Consider the following 22,487-nt stretch of genomic DNA (forward strand, 5'->3'; position numbering starts at 1 on the left):
ACTATGGGCCTCATAAGAAGGCTCAAGATCACCCAAAGGGTCATCGAATCAGAAATGAGGAGATCCGCAGGAGAACCAAAGTAACCGACATAGCTCGCAGAATTGCTAAAATCAAGTGGCAGTGGGCGGGGCACATAGCTCGTAGAGACAGGACAGGACAGGGGCAGGAAAGTTCTCGAGTGGCGACCACGGGCTGGAAGACGTAGCGTGGGCAGGCCTCCTACTAGGTGGACCGACGATCTGGTAAAGGTCGCGGGAAGAGCCTGGATGCGGGCAGCGCAGGACCGTTCATTGTGGAAAACCTTGGGGGAGGCCTTTGTCCAGCAGTGGACGTCATTTGGCAGAAAAGAAAGAAAGACGAAGAACCCTAAGTGTAGGTATGAAATGAAACGCCAGCAGAGGATGGAGGCCCCTGGAGAACAGGGGCCCCAAGCACGTGCTTGTAGTGCTTATACGTTAATCCGCCACTGACCACAATAATCAACCCGGTTCGTACCTGCGTTCTTTGGATCTAACCCGACACCGACACCTTTGTAAAAAAAATATTTTTTTATTTTTCACCAAATACAATTTGTTGTATTACAATATTTTGTTGGCGCTGTTTAGGTGAACTGCAGCCTAAACCTGTATTTCAGGATAATCCTGTATTTCAGGACTCCAGGTCCTTTGGGCTATTGTCGCTTCTTTAGAAAATAATCTAGTCATTAAAAGCTCTTTTATGTGATCTTCATTTATGTTGTAGATAAATGTACCTTACCTTAATTAAGTAGATATTACAGCAAAATGTGTGGCTAATGCTTAATACACATGTGTAAGCTGCACCACCACGATCTGGTACGTGATGCAGAGGTTCAGGATGGTGACAGGCAGTGACCAGTCCAGCCTGATCACTTCAAACACGGTGAGCTTTAGTGGCCGCGCCGCTATGTATGAGATGAACAGCTCTAAGGCACCTGCGTGGTCTTCGGCTGTATCGAAAGAAACAGTAATGTTGAAAAAGTGAATCAAAGAAACATTTGTGAACATTGCCCCAGCTGCAGCATAAGGCTGCTGTCCCACTGGCGATATAAAAGCGTTTTTAAGAAAGCGCGCGCATGGGTGACTTTTTTGTCGCCGTGACAATATTATCCGTGATCACGTCGGTTTCTTTTACACCTTTGCAAAAAGAAAAAGAGAGACTACTGTCAACACGTCGTGCGTGCGCGCATAAACCTGTGCATAAACGCTACGCAGGCTTTCGAAAAACGCCACAGCTCGTAAAACGCTAGTAGGGTAGGAGCGTGAGATTATGGCTCAATCGGATCGACGATTTACATTCATTCATTAAAGAGAATATCTATCACGGTACATTGTATTGTAATTAAGACTCTTTTCAACAGAGACATCCCATTTTTTGCAGGATCCCGTTTATTAGTACCTAAACGTGTTTTATTATTAACATTCACACGAACACCGTTTGCAGTGACACACAAAAACCGAACCATTCGAATTGGTCTACCTACGCTCTCAAATAGGTACTATCGGGGACTCTTCCGCCTGACCACTTTGTAGAAATTTTAGCGTAAGCGCATCGCTCCGGTCACGTGCTCACCCCGTCTCTAATTGGTTACGCATTTTACTATATTTTTACTACGACCAATAAGAGACAATCAGGGCTTAGGTTGCAATACGAAATACCATTGTGCACTTTATTGTCATACGGTTAAGGTTTAAAACGAAATGTTTCTTTTTCTTCAATCTTTCTTAGTTTTAGGCTGAGTTGCACCACCTAACTTTGACCGTAGCNTTTTAATCCACAACAAAGAGACGTAGGAAAAATTCAAACGTGTCAAATGTAGTCCTTGACCTGTTGTATAACATATATTTTTTTCAACTATTTCTGTCCAGCAGTAAAAGAGGAGTAGGCTTTACAAAATGACCATTTCACGCGGATTGAGGACACTAATCGCCTTAATACGTGTAAATCAGCCATAATGCAATAACCTCTCGAGTCACAGATAGTATTAATTTTAGAACGCGATGAAAGCGAAGCCTCAATTAAAGCATCTTTGAATTTGAATACAGAATGAAGTTTTGTTAGAGTTGCTTCGACGTAAACGTAAGTGTGTAATCTACTTATTCTAATGTATGCTAGTATAAATAGGCGAAAGGATACCCCACATACTCTGAAGAATTTTCTATTCTTATGTAGGATGGCAAAGAACTACGGTTCAATGCAAAACTAGGGATTTGAATCCATCTTTTAGAAGATCTTCGGAGACATAAGTATAGAATGTAGATACATCAATATTAAACAATTACTTACATTTGTTTAGTATAGCGTCAGCTGCTACAACCGTAATCATCAAATGGTGGTCAGCTTTTCAAAATATAGATACCTACCTATGAAGACAATATTTTTTTTTAAATTCACAACGAGGAAGCTCTTGGCTTGTATCTCACCTGATGGTAAGTAACGATCAGGCTGAAGGTGGAAGCAAGCTTCACCCGGAATCCTCAACCACGGAGGAACTGGCTATCTTACCTCTAACTACCGGAACACAACAAATTACAGATAGCCAACAAAAAAAAACTACTTTAGCCTCTCCAGCCACCCCGTATAAGCTTATGTTTCTATCAGGCTAGCAATAGGGTTAACGGATGCACTACTACTTCAGATGTACCGTCAAACTTAGTTCTTGTTTAGTGTATCCAATATAAACTTATACTTCGGGACACTGAAAGCCCTGGGGCCCTGGAAGATGTCGGTGCTAAACAGCCACAGGCAATTTCAGCAGGACACATGCAAATGAGGCGAAGTTGTTGACAGAGCGAACCCAAGATTGAGCTCAGTAGAGCGTGTATTGAAGGAGGATTTATACAGCAACGGACGGATGTGGACTGCTATTGATTATGCAATTAAACATTTTATACCCATAAGACTTTGACGTTACGATAGGATCGTATGTAGGGTTTTAATTAGTAAGGTATCAGTAATTTTCTGATTCGAGGCATGGATTCAAAAATCCCGTTCGATACATAGCCATGGGGACTTTGTGTATTTTTATTTTTACGTATTGTGATTCATATTTTCAATCAGCGAGCTTTCAGTCACAGGCGTTGTGGAATGAAACGAATTGAACCGGTCAACTTGTTTTCAAATTAAATGCAAGTGTATTAAAGTAGTTTTTTGTTTGAAACAGGACAAGAAACCACAACACAGCTTCTCGATCAACGGAAATGTCTCCAAGGAGATGCGGGTAATGGGACATGGCTCACAGCATGGCAAGAACTCATCTAAGTAAGTGTCTAGTTTATTATACCAAGCATTTTATTTCAGGAGTATACATTCAAATAATTATGGTAAATGATAATTAACATCAAACACACGTTGTTTAACGTAACAGTGGTCGTCAAAGTCGGCGGTTGGTTTTTAACCGCTTTCTTTGGACAATTTCACACTCTTTTTAATACATACCTACATAATTACACATGTAACACCTAGACCCGTCACAGAAATTAAAGTTCATCATTTCAATAATCTACCCGATCGAGAATCGAACCCGGGCCTCTTGGCATAATAGTCCGTTCTGAACCATTAAACCAAACGGCATTTGTCGGCCGTTTTTACAAAAAGTAATTAAAAACCTTTTCGCACTCGTTTTAATGTAAACGTAAAACAAACAATAGCAACATCAGATAAAAGTCAGTCAGGTTTGAACATGTACATGAAGACGCAACTTTGAAATTAGGAAATTAGCAAACACGCGGGCTAAGCTTGTTAAACTTTCACAACTCCTAATTGAAGTTGTAAAAATTTGCCTTTAATCGAGCATGGGAAGCGAGCAGAATAATGTTCAGGTCAGATCGAGTCAAGTTTACAACTTTGAGATTTCAATTAAGCACCGGGACTCACGCCACGCCGCGGGCTTTGGGGGAAGTTATTTGCGTGTCGTGTTCAACAAGGGAACACTAAAGTAAAATTCACACGGTGAATTGTCTTACCTTTTATCGTAACAGTCGCTAGTTGTCATTAAAATGAAAAACTTTACCCTCAACAAATTAAAATGCTACCTACCATGTTTTGCAGAAAATTTCAGATATTCAAGTTGATACTACAAGTCCTGAACAGGATACGTTCAGGACGGGCGGGATACTAAAACATGTCAGTTTAATTATAATTCCCCGCAGGCTTCATAAGAACCGCTTCGTCGAGAAAACGGTTTTGCAAAAAATTGTAGGGTACCTACTTTAATATTTTTAATAATCATAGTTGTTGACTTCACCTTGGTTATTTTCCGACGGTATTCTTCAATCTAAATTCTTGTTTTCCTTAACAGCATGGGGTAAAAAGTTAAAAATGTGGAGTTAAAGTGTTTGCATTTTGTACTTGCCTTTACGAGGATGTTAACTTTAATAAAGTTGATTTTTGTAGTCGGATGATCACTATATTTTAATACATTGCGCCCAAGTAATCTACTAGAGACTAAACAGTTTGTCCTTTATTTAGAATCCTTGCTTTGATACTTTGAGCCTGAATGCCTCCAACGTTTTGAATTTTTCATCTTTGTTGTTGTTTGATACATAATTTGATGTTCAAGCTACCTTTAAGTTACTAAGAATGGAAAAAATACAGGATTGCAGTAAATAGGGGACAACTTTACTAACGCAGACAAAATATTTCAGAAAGTCTATTGTTCATAGAACTTGTAACGATTATGTTACTACCTACTATTTACTGTGCGTGTGAAGTGATCTTTACTTTGATTCGAACTTTGGGAGTTAGATTCCACAGTTAAAACTTGTCTGGAGTAATGTGACGTATTGGAATTTGATTTGATTGGGTTCAGTGAACTCGATTTACGATAAATACATGTTTCATTACTGATATTGTCGGTATTTTTGCACAACCGCCACTTAGTTTATCGTAAAAACAGACTTTATAGTATGGACAATGTGACGGTACTTCGAGATTAACTCTGTGGTATCTGATGTAGTACTCGTACCTACTCGTTTTAAAAGGTGCCATTTTGCAATGAAAATGGGTCTTATGAACACAAGTGTCGACAGGTCGACTACTTTTACATTGCTGAGACAGCCCATCCCATTACGCATCCTACATTTTGATGCTACTTATACAGATATCAAATTTACTGATAGCCAAAGCACAAGATTCGTTGCGGTGCCGGAACTGTGTCGCTGAGTCGTCCTACATAGAAATATCTGTGGCGGGCACACACACGTGATACGCGTAATTTTTGCGGTGCGGCGCCGCAACGCATGTTGTGTTTCGGCTCTGAGGGCTGAGTGGCACATCAAATTCCCTCACTAGTGAGTGCATTAAAAAAAATATGAAAATCTTAGTTCTTGAAAGTTTCTACTAGGGGTGCTGTACAATCCGTCACACATTTAATGTCATTTTTTTACGATTCACTAGTGAGGACGTTTGATGCAAACTCACAATAAGCCCTCTGAGCGCGTTTTCCCTAGCAGGATCGGCGTGGACTCAGCCAGCGAGAACAAGAAGCCAGAGGATGAAGTGAACGAGTACCTGATGAAGGCCATCGATGCTCGCTCCATCGACCGCCTGCGCGCCGAGCACTGCCGACCATTCACGCTCACCTTCAGAGACCGCAAGTTGGAGGGAAAGGTTAGTAACTTCTTCTCTGTTACACACTTTGCAGACTGGTCATCGTCTTCATGAATTGTGATAGGCCATGGTCATGGGCGGATGTTGCTCGCCTTGCGATCTTTCCCTGATGGCGGTCAACTCTGTGCATGCGTGCAAGAAACTGACCCTAATCAAAGATGTTTAGAAAGATGACCCTAACAAAAGTAATAAAATAAAATAAGTAAACATTAGTTAGCTCGCCATTACATTCGCATTGGTGCGGTTATTAAAAATACTTTCTACTTTCATCCGCAAGCGAAAAAACCTCAGCTAGTTTAATCAAATATTTTTCTATTACAACATAGTCTGAACAACTAACTTTACCCCGTTGTGTACGAGTATTTAATTCGTGCAGTATACACTTCAATTTTGGATTACATTGCTAAACAAGCTGCCCATCAGCAGTAACCCAATTTTCCTTTATACACGACAGTTACGAGCGCCGACGAATTTAAATCCAGGGTTCTAGACCAGTTATGTAAAGGCTAGATACCATCTAAATTGACTATGTACTAGCAATGTCATAGATTCTGTTCAGTGATTGGTTGGATATTCAACCAATCAACAGCCCCGTCTATGCTAAAGTTAACTCGAGTTTACTTGGCGTTGTTTTCTAATAATTTACTTACTTCTTTGATCTGTAGAACTAACATGTTAAATAGTATTTAAAACACTATCTGAGTTTCGGACTGTTTTGAATACGACGTTGAAACACAAGAAAAAAGCTTAGCTAATTACATTTTCCCATAAATGTTTGAGTCGATCTCAAGTGATGCTCTGGCATCTATGTGGCTGTATATTTTCATTTTCCTCTGTGGTTGAGGATTGCGGTTGGAGCTCGATTCCACCTTCAGCCTTTCCTTCAAGACTAAGTGAGCTTCCTCGCTGTGGATAAAAAAAATGATTGACGATAATCTTTTATGATAATCATTTATCAGAGAAGCCATTCAAAACGCGTCCAAAATGCAAGCGTATTCCTATTAACGCCCGGTAATAAAGTTTCCCGCCTGATCAAGCGGAGGGGGCTAATTCCGTAACGTCAACGACTAAACATCATTAGTGTTCGTATAAACCGCCAGAGTTCTCGTCAACACGTAACTCGATTGCCCCCGATGCGTAACGCCCGAGCGTCCAGACAACTGATGCGGGCGTTTTTAACTACCTCTAATATTGACCGTGTTAGAAATTTCCGGTGCGGTTGTTTCAAATATGAAATTTGGAATCGGACAACGATTTAGATGAGACTAGCGGCCGCCCGCGACTTCGTTCGCGTGGATCCCGTTTTACCCCCTTTTCCCGAATTTTCTTTGCTATAAACCTCACGGAGCCCGAGACCTTTCCAACGAATGCAAAACCGTGGAAATCGGTTCGTGCGTTCTGGAGTTATAGCGTCAGGGAGGAAAACCCGACTTATTTTTATATAATAGATTATAAGGCCAAAAAACTAATTTTCAAACACTTTTTAGAAATACAGTCAGCGTCAAACAATTCGTGACACCCGAGTTACAATGAGGGTTTTCGCGTATGAAAAATCCGCCAGATGGCAATACGTAGACGCGAGGTCCAAATGCTGCATGATTGGTTATATTTGACATGACATTGACAGATATGTCAAAATCCACCAATCACGCCGCCGTCAGACCCCACATCCACGTCCCGCCATCTAGCGGATCTTTCATACGCGAAAACCCTCATTGAAATCAGGTTGTGTTGTCAACTTTTTGGCAACTTCCGGTGTCACGAACTGTTTGACGCTCACTGTACCACAAAGAGGTTTAGGTATAAGTCAACTGACTTGATAATTTTTCAATAGGTACAATTTCAATAAAAAGATTTATGACTCGAAAGTACTGGTTTGTATTCTCCTTATCTTTAGGGTGTTATTTGTCTTGATATTAAAGGGCAAAGTAAAACATGTTTGTCATACTTCTCAGCAAAAAATGTTGAACGTTTTCAATCTACCGTAGCTACACAGCTTTGAAACACTTCGGATGTTTGCCAACTGCATATGAGCAACATACGGTTTAATTAAATTCTACATCCACGTTTGAGTAACGAAAAACGAACCGAAAAAATCATGTCCAAAACATTTGAACCAACAATACTAAGGCTGGGTTGCACCATCTTATTTCAACTTTAACAAACGTCAAAAATCTATCAAACTCCATACAAAAAACACAGGTTATCGTTAAAGTTAGTAGAATCAAGTATGTCAATTAATATTAAACTAAGGAGATACGTTTAAATTAGCCTCAGCTTAATAATTCAGCATGCAATATGCACGCCACATATAATCGCAGGTAATTGGACGTACCGAGTCCAGACCAGAATCCAATTTGAGCCCTAATCCCCGCCAACTCAATGTTCCGGCTGACTTGCGGTGCTCACTCACTATCGCCTAGCGCACGGTTTCTCAAACTTTCTCATCACGGTCGCTCCGAACCCCTGTTAAAGTTTCCAGAGAACAGCGAATCCCTTAACTAGCTATTTAAGTCGTCGTCCCCCTCCCCCCTCCCCCCCCCCAATAATAAAATTGACTAATGAAGAAAAATTTGGTATTACTTGATTTCATTAAATTGTGTCAAATAAAGTGCCAAAGAAATGTCTTTTTAATATGTGATAGGTGTGCCTGTTTCTTGTCGAAAATGGAATCAATTTTACGAATAATTTTGGACAACATTTCAAGCTTAAAATTCTGCCAATAATACGTAAATCTTGTCGCGAACCCCCTAGCGTCGAATGCCGAACCCCTAGGGGTTCGCGTACTCCACTTTGAGAAACCCTGGCCTGGCGCATTACGCCCGTTATTCGTCTGACTGCAGTAATGCAATCATAACAGTTAGGTGTTATTTTAACAAGAGACTGATCCTTTTCGCAGTAAATAAATCTTCTGCTGATTCTACAGATAAAACTACTTCATAAAAATGGCCAAGAATTTGAGTCGAGCATATAAAACGTAATTTGTTGAACATGTACGTACAGGTTGTCCCAAAATTAGCAAGTCCCACTGACTCCGGGGGTAAATGGGCCTAACGACGCATCGAACAGTCTAATGAGACCCTAAAATGTAATTCTTTGACAGTTAAATAATAGTGAGTCTTAAATAAAGTTAATAAGAAACAATAAGCACCCGTAACATCGGTAGCCTAAAACCAGGCCTGTTCATCTCCGCGAGCTTACATCGAGAACAAAATACGCACGATGGCCCACCTACAGGATACTATTCGACAAGGCCTCACATACGAGCGAACATTGACTCACGCACGCGTATTCTTGTGTATGATGGAAGAAAATAAAGAAAATGGTGTACTAAATACTGTGCAGTATTTAACTGCCTAAATAATAATAAAAACACAGAATGTATTTTTTTAAGTTTCCTCGAGACACTGACAGGTAAATAAGTAGTTAATATTATTCATGATAATTCATGCTAAATCATGTATTTCCTCCGCCATTTTCCGCAGTTTGGCACCTCACGTCACATCATTTAACCGAAGTCAGCCCTATAGCTTCGGCGCAGTGCCGATCACTGACGTTTGTCAACAAAATGGTACTTGACTCTTGAAACAGGCTAAATTACACCATATTGTTAATGACATTGAGCATACATTTTTTTAAATACCTTCGCGAAGTAAAACTTCTGTACGTAGTAATTATTATTATTATGTGCTAAAACTAATTATTATCGTTTTCATTCTTCTTTCTGAGTTGTTTTCTTAATGCCTAATTACCGATATTAGCACTACCCAAGTCCTAAAAGTTTTTTGCCCTAAGCTATGAGAAATAGCGTGGGCAATCATTTGTTTGTACGATTATTTTGTCTAGTGTTACTTACTGAAATCAATCGGCCAATTAGACAATTAATCGTCAGTGAAATTGTCTTTTCATTTATTCTACGTTTCAGCAATCATTTGAGTAAAAGTGCCGTAAGACTTAATTTCAACTTCACTGAATTAATTCGGTCTTTTAATTTTAAAAGGCCTGTTAGTGAAGCTGAAGTAGATAGGTATCAACTGACAGCTTCTTTTAATAATAATTCAAAAGTTATGATCGACAATTTTTCAAACTTTCAAAGCCCTGATAAAATGAAAATCTAATTTACGAAAAAAAATGGCGGTCACTGAGTTCTGCTCTAAAGTCAAGTTCAAGGTAATAAAAAGGTTATATTGACATCATTAAAAATAATGTAGCTATCTTAAGAGCGTTTACGTCTNGCATGGAGTTTAACAGATTTTTGACGTTTGTCAAAGTTAAAGTAAGATGGTGCAACTCAGCTTTAGAATTTTAATAATATAATTTGGTTACAAACAAATATGTATTTTTTTTATATTGTATTTTTATACGAGGTCTGTCTGCTTTTTGCTTTGGCGAACTGTCGACATATTCTCTCCTTTGTTTTTTGTGAAGTTTTGTGATCCCTAACCGATTGATTTTGTTTTGTGTTGACCCGTGCTAGTAATTGGACTATTTGATTGCCTTTTTATTGACCTCCGCGCGATTACTGAATCATGGCCTCTCAAAATAATTCTTAATTCTTATATTTAATTACAAAGTTATCTATTAGATACATTGTTAACTGTTTAAGTATTATTTAGTTTGAAGTTTAATTTTCATTGTGTAAAGACACTTAATGTGCAATAAAAAAATTAATTTGAAATAAAACTAACTTAATATTATAATATTTATAATAACCAATTACATGGATCATTGCTACCTAGTTACAATATTTGTATTAAATTGTAATAACGTAGATAAGTGTTTCTTTTAAACGGAAAACAAAAGTTCCTAATGTATTAAAAATAAATGTAATAAACCTATTATAGGTTTTTATTTACATTCAAGGATTTAAGAAAGTTATTATGTAGCCAGATCTTACAATAATTGTTTTTAAGCCACAAATATTCCTTAACTATTTCCTAATTAATTCAATAACATATAGTTTATAAATTATAAGTTCCGAATAAATTAAATACCTATTAAACAAGTAAAATTCGAGAGTGACTGTATGATTTTGCATTACTCGCCTTAACTAGCTAAACTAATATCATGAGATTTACAATCTAAATATCAACAATAATAATTATAGAAAGGGCTACTTTTTTCTCAGGAAATTGCACAGTTACCTCGGAATGTGCGATAGCAATTTTGTGACCCGAGCGGGCAATCGCTAGTTCAATTTTTACACGAAGCCCCAAATAATATTTTGTAGCGATTCTTTATTGGGTTTCAAATTTACTAAAGTGCGACGTTGCCAAACGAGCGCTACGGATGCGGGTAATAAGCAATACTCAATCCTAAACGCTTTACATAGAGCTTGGTTTGCTAGGGCAAACATCTACAGTGGTGCGCCGACGCTGCTTAGACCCGAAACATGAATGAATAGGGGCGTAGCTTAATCGAGCGTGTGTGTGCAAACAATTTAGGCCCTTAAGGTGTCAAGGCGTCCGAGTCCCCGATAGTACCTACCCAATTTACTTACATCGTTCTTGCAGTAATCTATCATGCAGGGTGACTGACAGCTCTTCAGCTTTGCAAGTTAGTAGGCCGGCCGATATCGCAGGTATAAACAACAGTCCAAAATCTTGTGAACAATACATAATCCTGCAAAAGCAGTCAAAGAGGTATCGCTGAAACAGAAAAAAAAGTTCTTAGATATTTTAATACGAGTATTTATTACACTGCGCCTTCTAATTTCAAACTACAACCCTATCAAACTAACTCGCACCTCGCTGGAATGCGACTCTCCCTCCCACTTACCCTCCACCTCCCCGCGTTGGCCCCGTCCGTACCAGAGCGTCGATGTGACGTCACGGCCGCCAGGTGTGCAGTTAACTCGACTAAGTTGTAAGCAAGGCTCGATACCACAAAAGATTAAATATACCCACTTAAATACTTACAAAGAATTACATACGGCGATTATCACACTGCGCCGCGCTCCGCCGCGGTCCGCGTGATTTCATATAAAAAATCCCGCGCGCAGACGCGTTGTCAGTGTGTTGTGCCGCGCGTGTTTTCTATACAAACTGAGGTACTTGCACACTATGATTAAATCTGTCGTCCCGCACACCGCGGCGGAGCGCCGCGCAGTGTGATAATCGCCTAATTATTAATTTATCTACAAGTAAAAATAATACGTGGAGGTACTTACGAAAGTGACTTCTCCATTATAACTCTTTAATTTTAACAGACCAATGTAAGATGTTATTACCAATCCTGGCGTCAAAAAAAACATAACAGTAGCATACTGAAAAATAAATAACATCGTCAAGTTAATACAGTCCACTGTATAGGCCTGTATACTGTTTACCTACTGATACAGGTTTTCCTCAACACGCGCCTTACCATAATCTTTCGTTAAAAACGTCACCTGTGCACGCATGTTCTTAAGTCCAATCACATTTTTTTTAATAAAAATAAACACCCTAGGTAATTATTGCAAGAGTCTAGCGTGCGCTTTAGGTTTCAGAAAATGACATACAGATTGTGTTAATTCTAGTATTCGTACCTACTTAATACCACAATATTAATTGGCTTCCGAATATTATCCACAGTATCCACGATGCTTTTATAAATGTCTATACAGTCCGAAACACGACCATCGTTGTTTTTCACGAACACAACGAACACTTTCAAACGAAGGTAGACACCGTAAAAGATGAAAAAAAATACGATGAGGGCAATATCCACAGATATGACTTGCATGAAGGCGATTATCGCACTGAATACAGATTTCACACATTCATCTGAGTATCGCGTGCAAAATAGATACGTAGACACAGATCTATAACCTACAGATATTAGGCAAGATATAACGAGATGGTTTTCCACGTATTGTAAACTTTTGATACCTAACTTCCCATCGATTGCAATCAACGACTTATGTAAACCATAGAAGCTACTGGTAGCATTTGCAAAAATTAAAACACCGCTGTTCACAACATGTTGAACTAGCAACGATACAAGCCAGACTACAAAGAAAGTGTCGGTCTCTGTAAATATTAATATAACCACTACATTAATGCACACACCGATCATATGAACAAAACAATAAATAATGTGGATTAATACAGTTTTCGATGAAGCTCTCACGAAACCGAAATCTAAACCCAAAACAAAATAAAGCGTGACGAAAAAGTATCTCAAACTTTTCGTTATTTCAAAATCAATATTTTCATTATTTATTGACATTATTATTTGAATGTAAAAATAAGTCGATACTCAAGAATTTTTGAGCAACGTGTGGCACGTAGTGACTATTTTCTATTTTAAAGTAAAAGTAATTATTGACCAGTTAAAATGACTAAAAATACCATTAAAAACATATTATTTCTAGTGGTCGTTTAAATACGTGGTATATTAATTATGTAGTATCAGATATTAGATCAAGTTTAATTGAGGTCAGTGCGTATTAAAATTCAATGGACTTTTGAGTAATAACAAGAAAAAAATGCCGGTTGCTAAATCTAATGTTTGTTATTATTACCATACATTTATGTATACATTTACCTATGTATAATTTTGATCTCAACCGACTTATTTTCGAAATCTCAATTGTAGCAAGTCGTAGTCCCGTAGTACTCCGCTCATGTAGCATGTAGCAACATTACCGTAATTTCCGTAGTCGTGTTGCTACGACGCCTACGACTGTAGTGCTACGAAAATAGTAGTCGTAGTCTACTTGCTACGACGTAGACTCCTTACTACGAAAGTACGACGAACTACAAATCACCGACTTTTCCGAAAATTTGTACTTACATTATTGTTTATGCAATTTGCAATTGCAATTTTGCAATTTATTCAAAGCATCAGACCTTAAGGCTGGTTGCACCATTTTACTTTAACTTTAACAAACGTCAAAATCTGTCAGTCTCCATACAAAAAGCACCGTTATAGTTAACGTTAAAGTTAGGTGGTGCAACTCAACCTGAGACGTGGTGGGTGGCCTCATTTGGAGTAGGCGCATACCCAGAAGTGGTTCCAGATTGAACTTAAAATATTCATTCCTTCTGGATAGGTTTGTAATTTAGATGTAGGTAGATAACATGTAAGTAATTAAATTACTGTTTTAATCACTTAATATTCTTAATTAAAGTAGGTACTTTTCTTTTTGCTTAATAGATGTGATGGATAGCAAAGCTTCTTATATTATTAGTTTACTTAGCACCCAATTTATGAAATAGCCTCATTCCTACCACTACCGCCTACTTATTCGCTCTCTTCATAATTATATTACTCGTCATCCACATAAGACACTGTATAAAACACAAATAAAATAAATATCAATATGGCGACTAAACCTATCACCCCAAAACTGTATTTCCTTGTAAAACCGTCAATTGAAACGAAACCTATAACTAAAACAATAAAATATTTCTTTGTCATGTTACACGTTGTGTTCGCATTAGATTTCGGCTTTGTTAAATTTAAATCGTGGAAAACTAACGTTTTTGTTAAATTTTTAACGTTAACACATTCTTCGATATTTTTCGTGAACCTAACATTTGCGTTTTTCGATCCAAATTCTAAAAACTTCATTACATATTGCCAATACTTCGTAGATATATTGGTGTATTATATCCTTATATTTAATTTAGTGCTGATGAAAAATACATTTCATGACTACCAAATCGACCTTTACTCATTCGATGCAGAAATATTCGTAGATAGCTACTCCTACAACGTCGAATACAAGATAATTGTGTGGTTTGCCATGTTAGTAATGTATAGATGTGGTTCATTTGCAACTTTTTATGCACTTTCTCTCGATTTCATACAGTTTCCTTTATACAACCAGGTATTATACTATTTAGTTTTGTTAGCCAGTGATATTGTATTGCTAGTGTACGCGTACGTGTTCAGCTATGCGTACGAGCGAATGAAAAGTTTTACGTTGTTCGTAAAAAAGGATGATGTCGACATTGTATCGTGCCATTATCTGTACAAAAACTTGGCTGAGATGGTTGAAAAAGCGAAGAAATCGTTTGATTGGGTGGTAAGTTGTATCTGTGCCTGTAGACCTAAGTAGGTAGGTATATCGTTTTAATTTTAACTCGATACCTCCACGCGTTCCCGAGTTAAAGGTTCTTGACATTCAGACTCACGGACAATAAGTGATCCTATGGGATTTTCCTTTTGAGGTACGGAACCATAAAACAAAAATAACCAAACACAAGTGGCAAAACGTGACAGTTGTAATTTCGAAAGGTCATCGCTCTTCATCGCTCTAGCGTTTTTTTTTTTGTACCTATGTAGTTTTCAGAGCTTGATTTGACCTTCGCTTGCACTTATTTAGGGCCCCTGGTCTGTTTATTCATTTATTTTATTAATTTCAGCTCATCTTGACTCTATTGGCCAACACCACGGATGCAATATTGCACGTTTACTACCCGTTTGCAGACAAGGCTCCTCTACCGGTAAATCCATTATAATGCGAAAATGTAGATCGTTTCATCCATAAAGACGCACCCCACCACTTTTTGGTCGCGTAGGGAAGCGCGGGGTGCGGGGAGTTTGACCCGAGATGAGTACAACAATAATGACGCATCCATGAGTGCACACGCACACTACAATAATGACGCTCGGATTGCTCGGATCTAACTTCCCGCACCCCGCGCTTACCTCGACGAAAAAGTTGTGGACCGCGTCTTCGTGGATGACACGATCTATAACTAACTGTCTGTTGCCTTTTAATTATTTAACTTCAATGCCAAAATTTTAACATTAGGCGAACTTAATGCTTTTTCATTTCATTGAATGAATTCTAACGAACGAGTTTTAGTGAAGAGATTGATTGCACATAATTATCCTGCTTTCGCCTCCGAGATTTATTTCACCATGTAGTACCCCTGTACGACAACCCAATCCGCACACAATATTCAGCGTAGTAGTAGTAAAAAACAAAAGAGCGGGCAACCCCACCCCTACCACGCTGTGGGCTCGGTGTCCGAGCGGTCTCATTCCTTTGTGCGCACGCGCAACGACCGCACGCAGTATAAGAAAAATGCTTAAGTGACGTCACCAGGACGTTTTTACCGACAAAAAACGTAATTATTTTAAGTTGTGCAGTGTAGTGACGAGAATTAGACCCAACAATTGAATGATCAAACGAACTTACCAAGTGAAGTTCGATCTAAATTATCCTGTTTTCGCCGAAGAGATTTAAGGTCCCTCCCAACCCGAAGATTTCTATATCTTCTTCCCTGGAGGTAAACGTCAATGTCATCTCTTCTCTAAATATAATGAGACCGCTCGGACACCGAGCCCACAGCGTGGTAGGGGTGGGGTTGCCCGCTCTTTTGTTTTTTACTACTACTACGCTGAATATTGTGTGCGGATTGGGTTGTCGTACAGGGGTACTACATGGTGACTTAAATCTCTTCGGCGAAAACAGGATAATTTAGATCGAACTTCACTTGGTAAGTTCGTTTGATCATTCAAACATAGGCTAGTCTTGTCTGCGAGCACGTAGAATTTTGTCCAATGACCCCAAGCTACCCATCCTTATTCGCACAGTCGCGACAGCAATATAATTACCCGCGAGCGATAAGGATGGGTAGCTTGGGGTCATTGGACCAAATTCTACGTGCTCACAGACCGGGCTTTAGTACTTTTTGTCATGAAAAAAGCCGAGAGTTTCAAAGATCAGTTCGTAAACCTGAAAAGGTGAAGACAGTTTGAGCCATTATTTTTTCCTATATTCATCAAAATTTCATAGAAACGTCTCAAGTCATCAATTTATTTCAGAACACCCTAAAGGAGACGTTCTACGCGATAGTAGCGTACGCGGTAGTCGCTCAACAGCTGCTGATACTGTTCTTCCCGGCGTTCACTGCTGGACTGCTGGCCGACCAAGTGGAAAAGTTGAGGCTTGCACTCTACGACAGGCTGATAAAGGGTGAGTTTTGAAAAAAAAAATAGATTTTCCTTGTAAAAGACCCCACACGACGCGCTCGCTTCGGTTAACCACAAAACATACGAGTATGTACAGAATTTTCAGCTCTACAATTTACTGATAATAGTTACATGTAACATAAATACGAGTAATAGAAAGTATTTTTGCAAGTATCTCGTACTTGCAAAAAATATATTTTGAGACATATGTAGGGCATGCAATTCGGATATCCGGATATCCATATTATTCGGATATTCGCCACATTTATTATTCGAATAGCATCTATGTAATTATTCGGTCTTTTCGAACAATACGAATACGCCTTCCCTATTAAAAATTTTAAAAATATCTGACCGCAAACTTATTTATAAAACTTAAAACTATTAAAACTACAGGTAAAAAGTTAGCGGTAAGGTTAGATGAATGGATAAAGTGCGCGCAATCACAGATATCCCTTCAAGTGCCAACCAATATTCGCGAAAAAGGTTAAAGTGCCAGGCATATAGTTTCCAATAGTGCTAGTGTTATGGTGTAGTTATCTCCTGTGGTAGGGGAGACTGGGGCTGGTCCTAACAAATTTTGATTTGAGCGTAATATTTTCTAAACTGCTTTAGCAAGAAACATGGTTTTTTGGTACGTGATGTCAAATTTAATGAGCTTTACGTAAAGTACAACAAAATGTATATAATAATTACCATATCTGAGAAAAATCGAGTTTTGCCAAACAAGTCACTTGTTAGATCTTACCCCCGGTTTGGGGTTGGTTTTAACATCGCTGGGGAAAGTTTTAACAGCGGGGGTAAGAAATGATTTATAGTTGGGAATGGGATTTTGGTTAAGATAAACAACAAGATAATAATCAATGTTTATTAGAAACACTAATAAAATTAAATGCGGTTCCTTACCGTTCATAAAATAAACAGAAAACTTAAATTTTATCAGTTAAATAAACTGACTCACTCAATCAGCATTACTCAAATCAAAGAACAAAAAATAATTTTTGATCATCAAATGATCATTGAAATTCGGCTCCTTACCGTTTAAACATGTGTAATAAACTTAAAACTTACTAAATCTATCTTTATCAAATAAAATAACAAAAAAAATACTCCTCTAATAAATCAACATACAACTTTGGTTATAAAAGTCAGTCTTACTCAATGTTCGAGGCAAATATTAACGCGTTAGAACCTACCCCGTGCATTTTGTTAAAACCAACCCCACGACCTCATTTTGCACAAAATTATTGTTTTTCTTTTACCGGTTATATTTTCGATTAAAACTTTGAAATTAATGAAAAATACAATAAATTCGGATTTATGCAATACCAAAGCCAATTTTCTACGATACATATTTAAAGAGTAATGCAAAAAATTAAACACGTAAAAAAGTTCATTTTCCTGTGAAATTGGAGGCGTCTGACGCAACCTGCTCCCGTGACGCTTGGCCGGCGACTGACAGGTCGAGACACGTTCGCGCTTATTCGTAGGCACAAAGTGCGTTGGAATTAGCGTGGTAAGTCGAATAGGTTCTATGTAATTACGCTGTTAGTATTTACCCCTGTTAAAACCAGCCCCAGTCTCCCCTACTGAGATTTTTTGTTTGTAGTAAATCAGCAGGAGTCCAGTGACTCAGTTGCCCTCAGTGGGCATCCGGTTTCTCAACTGTCCTAAAATCTACTAAGGATACTCCTGACATTTACCTGATAGCTCTTTGCAGTCTGCTGAATAGGAAGCCTTCAGTGGTCATGAGTTGTTGGACTGATGAGTTTGGATGATTTGAAAGTTTATCCTTGTAGCGGAGTGTGTGGCTCTTTATTTCCTCTCTGACTGTGGGCAATAGCAAGTCCTGATAGATGAGCCTGTTGCTGATATACCACGGCATTTGGTAAATCAAACGTACGGCTTTTGTCTAAAAGTGCTCGATTTTGTCGAGATTGGAGTTGGCAGCTGTTCCCCACAGCTGTATCCCGTGGGTCCAGATAGGTTTAAGGATAGTTTTGTAGACCATCATTTTACTACTGGTGTTCAGCTGTGACTGGACTCCGACAAGCCACATCATGTTTTTTAGTTTGGCATCTAGGTGCTTCCTCTTTGTCCATATAATATGCTTTCTCCAGGTTAGCCTGCGGTCTAAGTGCAAGCCCAGATACCTAACGTCCTCAGCGGCTCAGCCTGAGGTATTTGGATACCATTAAGTTTAACCGGTGGGCAGGAGTATCTTCTGAGAGTGAAGGTTACATGAACATGCACAGATTTGAGTGAGAGTGAGGCCGTCACTGGATCGTCGTGTGTTGCCATTGTTACATTCTGTACCCCCAGTGAAAACGGAGTTAAGTCAAAAATGGTGATTTTTGGGAAATCGCATTTGAAGTTAAAAAAAATCCTGCTTCGTCGCTATTAGAGATAACTTAGTGAAATATTTTTTAGGTGAAAGGTAATGTTAGATATAATTAGGCAGAGTGCCAGTTTGGGAAATATAGCATGTAGTTTTTTCGTAATTAAATAAAAATCCAGTTATATCGCCATGCACGGCAACTTTACATTCGTGTAAAGTGATGTAATGAAACATAAATCATTTTACACCACACTGAATTGACCACCCGCTAACAAGTGTAAAGTGATACATTTTACGCCATTTCTGTTGATATTTTTTTGTTTCTTTGATTTTAGAAAAAGTAAAAAATAATTAACCAAATCATTAGTTGCGATTTTCAAATGTTTTTGATCTAAGTAACTGATAACATTTTACACATGTACGAAACTTTTGTGGTTAATGGTATTAGTCTAATTGAATCATTATACACAAAATAAATAATCATTTGTCTTTTACTTTTTGTGATATAAATTAAGTTACATTCTTTTTCACCAACCAACAATACATAGTTTTTTTTGTGTATATTAATATGAGTCATCTTATATTGTTAATCACAAATTCAATCTGAACAACTTCAATCGTGTAAAAAGTAGTAACACGAGTCGTACCTCTTGACACAATAAAAAATTGAAAGAAGCCTCCGGTACACTTTGTTAAAAGTAGACATGTATCAATATACACGAAAGAAAACTCAAAATTGGTTCACAAAGCCTTACTTGTATCATTTGGCACAAAATTATTTTCTTTTCTATACGTCGTAGAAACATACCGATTAGATACAAAAATAGCTAATTTTTCAGAGATTCACATTATGTTATAAAGTCAATTTTGATCTAAGTCGAGTTAGATCCCTTTTCACTGGGGGTACAGCATTGTCGTCAGCAAAGGTTCCTGTGAATGTATTTGCAGTTGTTGGCAGGTCTGCGGTAAACAATAGGTATAGCACGGGCCCCAAGACACTACCCTGGGGTATACCGGACGTTATGTTGCATAGGGCAGAACAAGAGTCTCCAGATCTGACTTCAAAGCATATGTCTTTCAAATACGACCTAAGTATTTCGTAGAACGGACATGGGAGGTTCTGTTTAAGTTTGTACAAGAGCCCTTTATGCCAGACCTTGTCGAAGGCCGACTTATGTCCAAGAACGCAGCTGAGCAGTATCGTTTCTTTTCTAGTGCTTCTGAGACGATGTTTATGGTTCTGTGGACCTGTTCAGTTGTGGAGTGTCTTTCCCGGAAACCAAATTGGTGTTCAGGTATCAGATCACCGATGTGGGGCTTCATTCGTTTGAACAGTATTTTTTCGAATACCTTCGATAGCAGCGTTTTTTTTTTTCAAGTAGTTATTGAAGTTAGATGATTGTGTTAAGCAAATTGATCCTTATTAAAATGATTATTTATAGACAAAAAAGTGTTTCTTTTAATTTACATTATATTGAAAATAGCAGTATTCGAAAAAATCGTTTTATTCGAAGTATTCGAATACCATAAATTTTAGTATTCGAAATATTCGAATACCAATATCGAACGAATAATGCATGCCCTAGACATATGACAGTACCTTTCCTAAGTTCAAGACAGGATAGTACCATCCCCAGTATATTAATAATGATGAGGTGACAGGTTCTCCTTTAATCGCCCTAATGCACAACCGCAAATGTGCTAACATCAGAATTCTTAGCTCGTATGGACATCATTAGGATTGTATAATTATGTCAAATCCTCCCTCTCGCCTCTGGTAAAGCTAGAGGTTCGTCCTCCTGCAATGGCGTCCACATTGTGCAATAAGGATTTAACTTTTTAGTGTATGATCCGAACCAGTAGCGAGTTTACTCAATGAAACGTATTTCAAATCAGTATGTTAAAGAATATGTATGTCGCGAGTACCCTAGTGGTGGTCACATTTCTTTCAGATTCCAGAAAAGCCACGTGTTGCTTGCAGACAAATCTGTTTTAAAACATGTCTTATTGCCCTCAGATAATAGCAATGCGAAGGACTTAAAGCGGTTCGTGGGCTACGTCGACGGGCGCCCGCTGCGGTTCCGAGTGTGGTGCGTAGTGCCACTAGATTGGCGACTACCCGTCATCGTCATCAACATTTCCATCACCTACATCATTGTGATGATCCAGTTTATGCGCAAATAGGGAAAATAAAAGTGTTGAATGAAGTGCAGTTTTATTTTTAACCCGTTCTTGAGTCCGATAGCGAGTTCGTGTTAGGCAATATCATTATTTATTCAATTACGATTGCATTACATTTTGCATAACGACTCTATTGATATTACATACAAGTTTTAGCAGAATACCTTTGTCTAAATCGTAATGGAGAAGTTTCGTGATGTTTTTCACTGAATGTGATTAATAGATCAAAACTAAAAAGACGGTGAAGTTATTTTAAAAATCCATCAAGAAATGGCTGAGAAAATAATTATTTAAATTACCTGCATATTTTCGCGTGGAACTCAAACATAGGCGGTGCTGGCGGCATGCACCGCCAATGGCGCGAAATATTTGTTATGCGCATCTTTAGGGCCCTGTAACATATTTATTTGTAGAGATATTTTCATGATTCTTTCACAAATATTATTGGTTTTACTTATATTTTCAAGTTTCATTAATAGAAAAAAAATGGAAACTTCTCCATTGAATCAAATATATCAATTAAATATCAATGACTTATGATCCTATGACCCCTAGAATGGGCAGAGGGCGTCCACAACAGGCCTCCATCTCGTTCGGTCTTGAGCTTCTCGCTTGATTTCGCTCCAGGTCTTGCCGATCTTCTTCGCCTCGTCCGCTACAGTGCACCGCCCCGGCTTCATCAATAGCATGACGTTATTTCATTAAAATTAGCGGACTTGGAGATTGCTGATGTCAAAAAAGAAATAAACTACTAAAATGTTTCATACAGTAATAACTTTTAGTGACAGCTTATTTTTTTCATCATACTGATAGTTAATCTCTATTTAATGGACTATAAGTCAATATGGGTCTCATTAGTGGTGGATATCTTTGTTCATGATGTTTACATAGTACGACATATTTCTTTTTGATGTTTTGTTTGTTATTGATGGACAACATAAGATATTAAAATGCGGTAAATCAATAAATAAGACAACAGTTAAACTCTGATTTTTAATTCGACGGAATTTTGACATTTCAGAAGTGTTGTCAACATTGAAACATTCCCACTAAGAATGGAGAGCATTTTCACAAATTAAAAAATAATCCTTTCTTGAATTTAAGGTTTCACTTGAAAAACTAACGGCCGAATACTGAAACGCCATTTAAATATTTGACGGCTTCTCAAATAGTTAAGCAGCTCCTAAACTTACATTTCGCATACTCAAAACAATATCTGAGCAGTTCTCAATTTTTAAGCACCTCTCAAATTAAGTTGCACTTAAACGCCACTCAAATGAATTTTCGCATACTGAAACGCCATTCAACGCTAAGCATTACTCAAACAACTGTCAAATCGTCTTAAGCAGCTGTTAAATTTGAGAGTGCTTGCCCGGTATCTTAAATCCTATTCTTATACCTAAATCGACCTAAATAGTGGTAAATAAT

General features: G+C 38.1%; 1 protein-coding gene and 1 long non-coding RNA gene across 2 annotated transcripts; one reads left to right on the forward strand and one right to left on the reverse strand.

Moving 5' to 3' along the window:
- The first annotated feature begins 841 nt into the window (after nt 1-841).
- Nucleotides 842-5,795, forward strand: LOC114359178 (adenylate cyclase type 5-like). Its single transcript, XM_028313461.1, has 4 exons — nt 842-901; nt 3,183-3,280; nt 5,470-5,629; nt 5,694-5,795. Exons 1-4 carry the CDS (start codon nt 842-844, stop codon nt 5,793-5,795), a joined length of 420 nt encoding a protein of 139 aa, XP_028169262.1.
- A 5,389-nt stretch (nt 5,796-11,184) lies between these two features.
- Nucleotides 11,185-12,321, reverse strand: LOC114359189 (uncharacterized). Its single transcript, XR_003656411.1, has 3 exons — nt 12,167-12,321; nt 11,799-11,894; nt 11,185-11,277 (listed from the first exon to the last, which is right to left on the reverse strand). It is a non-coding gene; the product is annotated as an uncharacterized LOC114359189 (long non-coding RNA).
- Between the last annotated feature and the right edge of the window lie 10,166 nt (nt 12,322-22,487).

Source organism: Ostrinia furnacalis, unplaced genomic scaffold (assembly GCF_004193835.3).
Source record: "Ostrinia furnacalis isolate ACB-3 unplaced genomic scaffold, ASM419383v2 OfSCF4245, whole genome shotgun sequence".
Lineage (NCBI taxonomy): Eukaryota > Metazoa > Arthropoda > Insecta > Lepidoptera > Crambidae > Ostrinia > Ostrinia furnacalis.

Excerpts from the sequence above, each read along its gene's own strand:
- LOC114359178 (XM_028313461.1), top strand. The coding sequence starts at position 842 with ATGCAGAGGTTCAGGATGGTGACAGGCAGTGACCAGTCCAGCCTGATC. Across the intron at positions 902-3,182 it reads GCCTGATCACTTCAAACACG|GACAAGAAACCACAACACAG; the intron begins GTGAGCTTTAGT and ends TGTTTGAAACAG. Across the intron at positions 3,281-5,469 it reads CATGGCAAGAACTCATCTAA|CAGGATCGGCGTGGACTCAG; the intron begins GTAAGTGTCTAG and ends CGTTTTCCCTAG.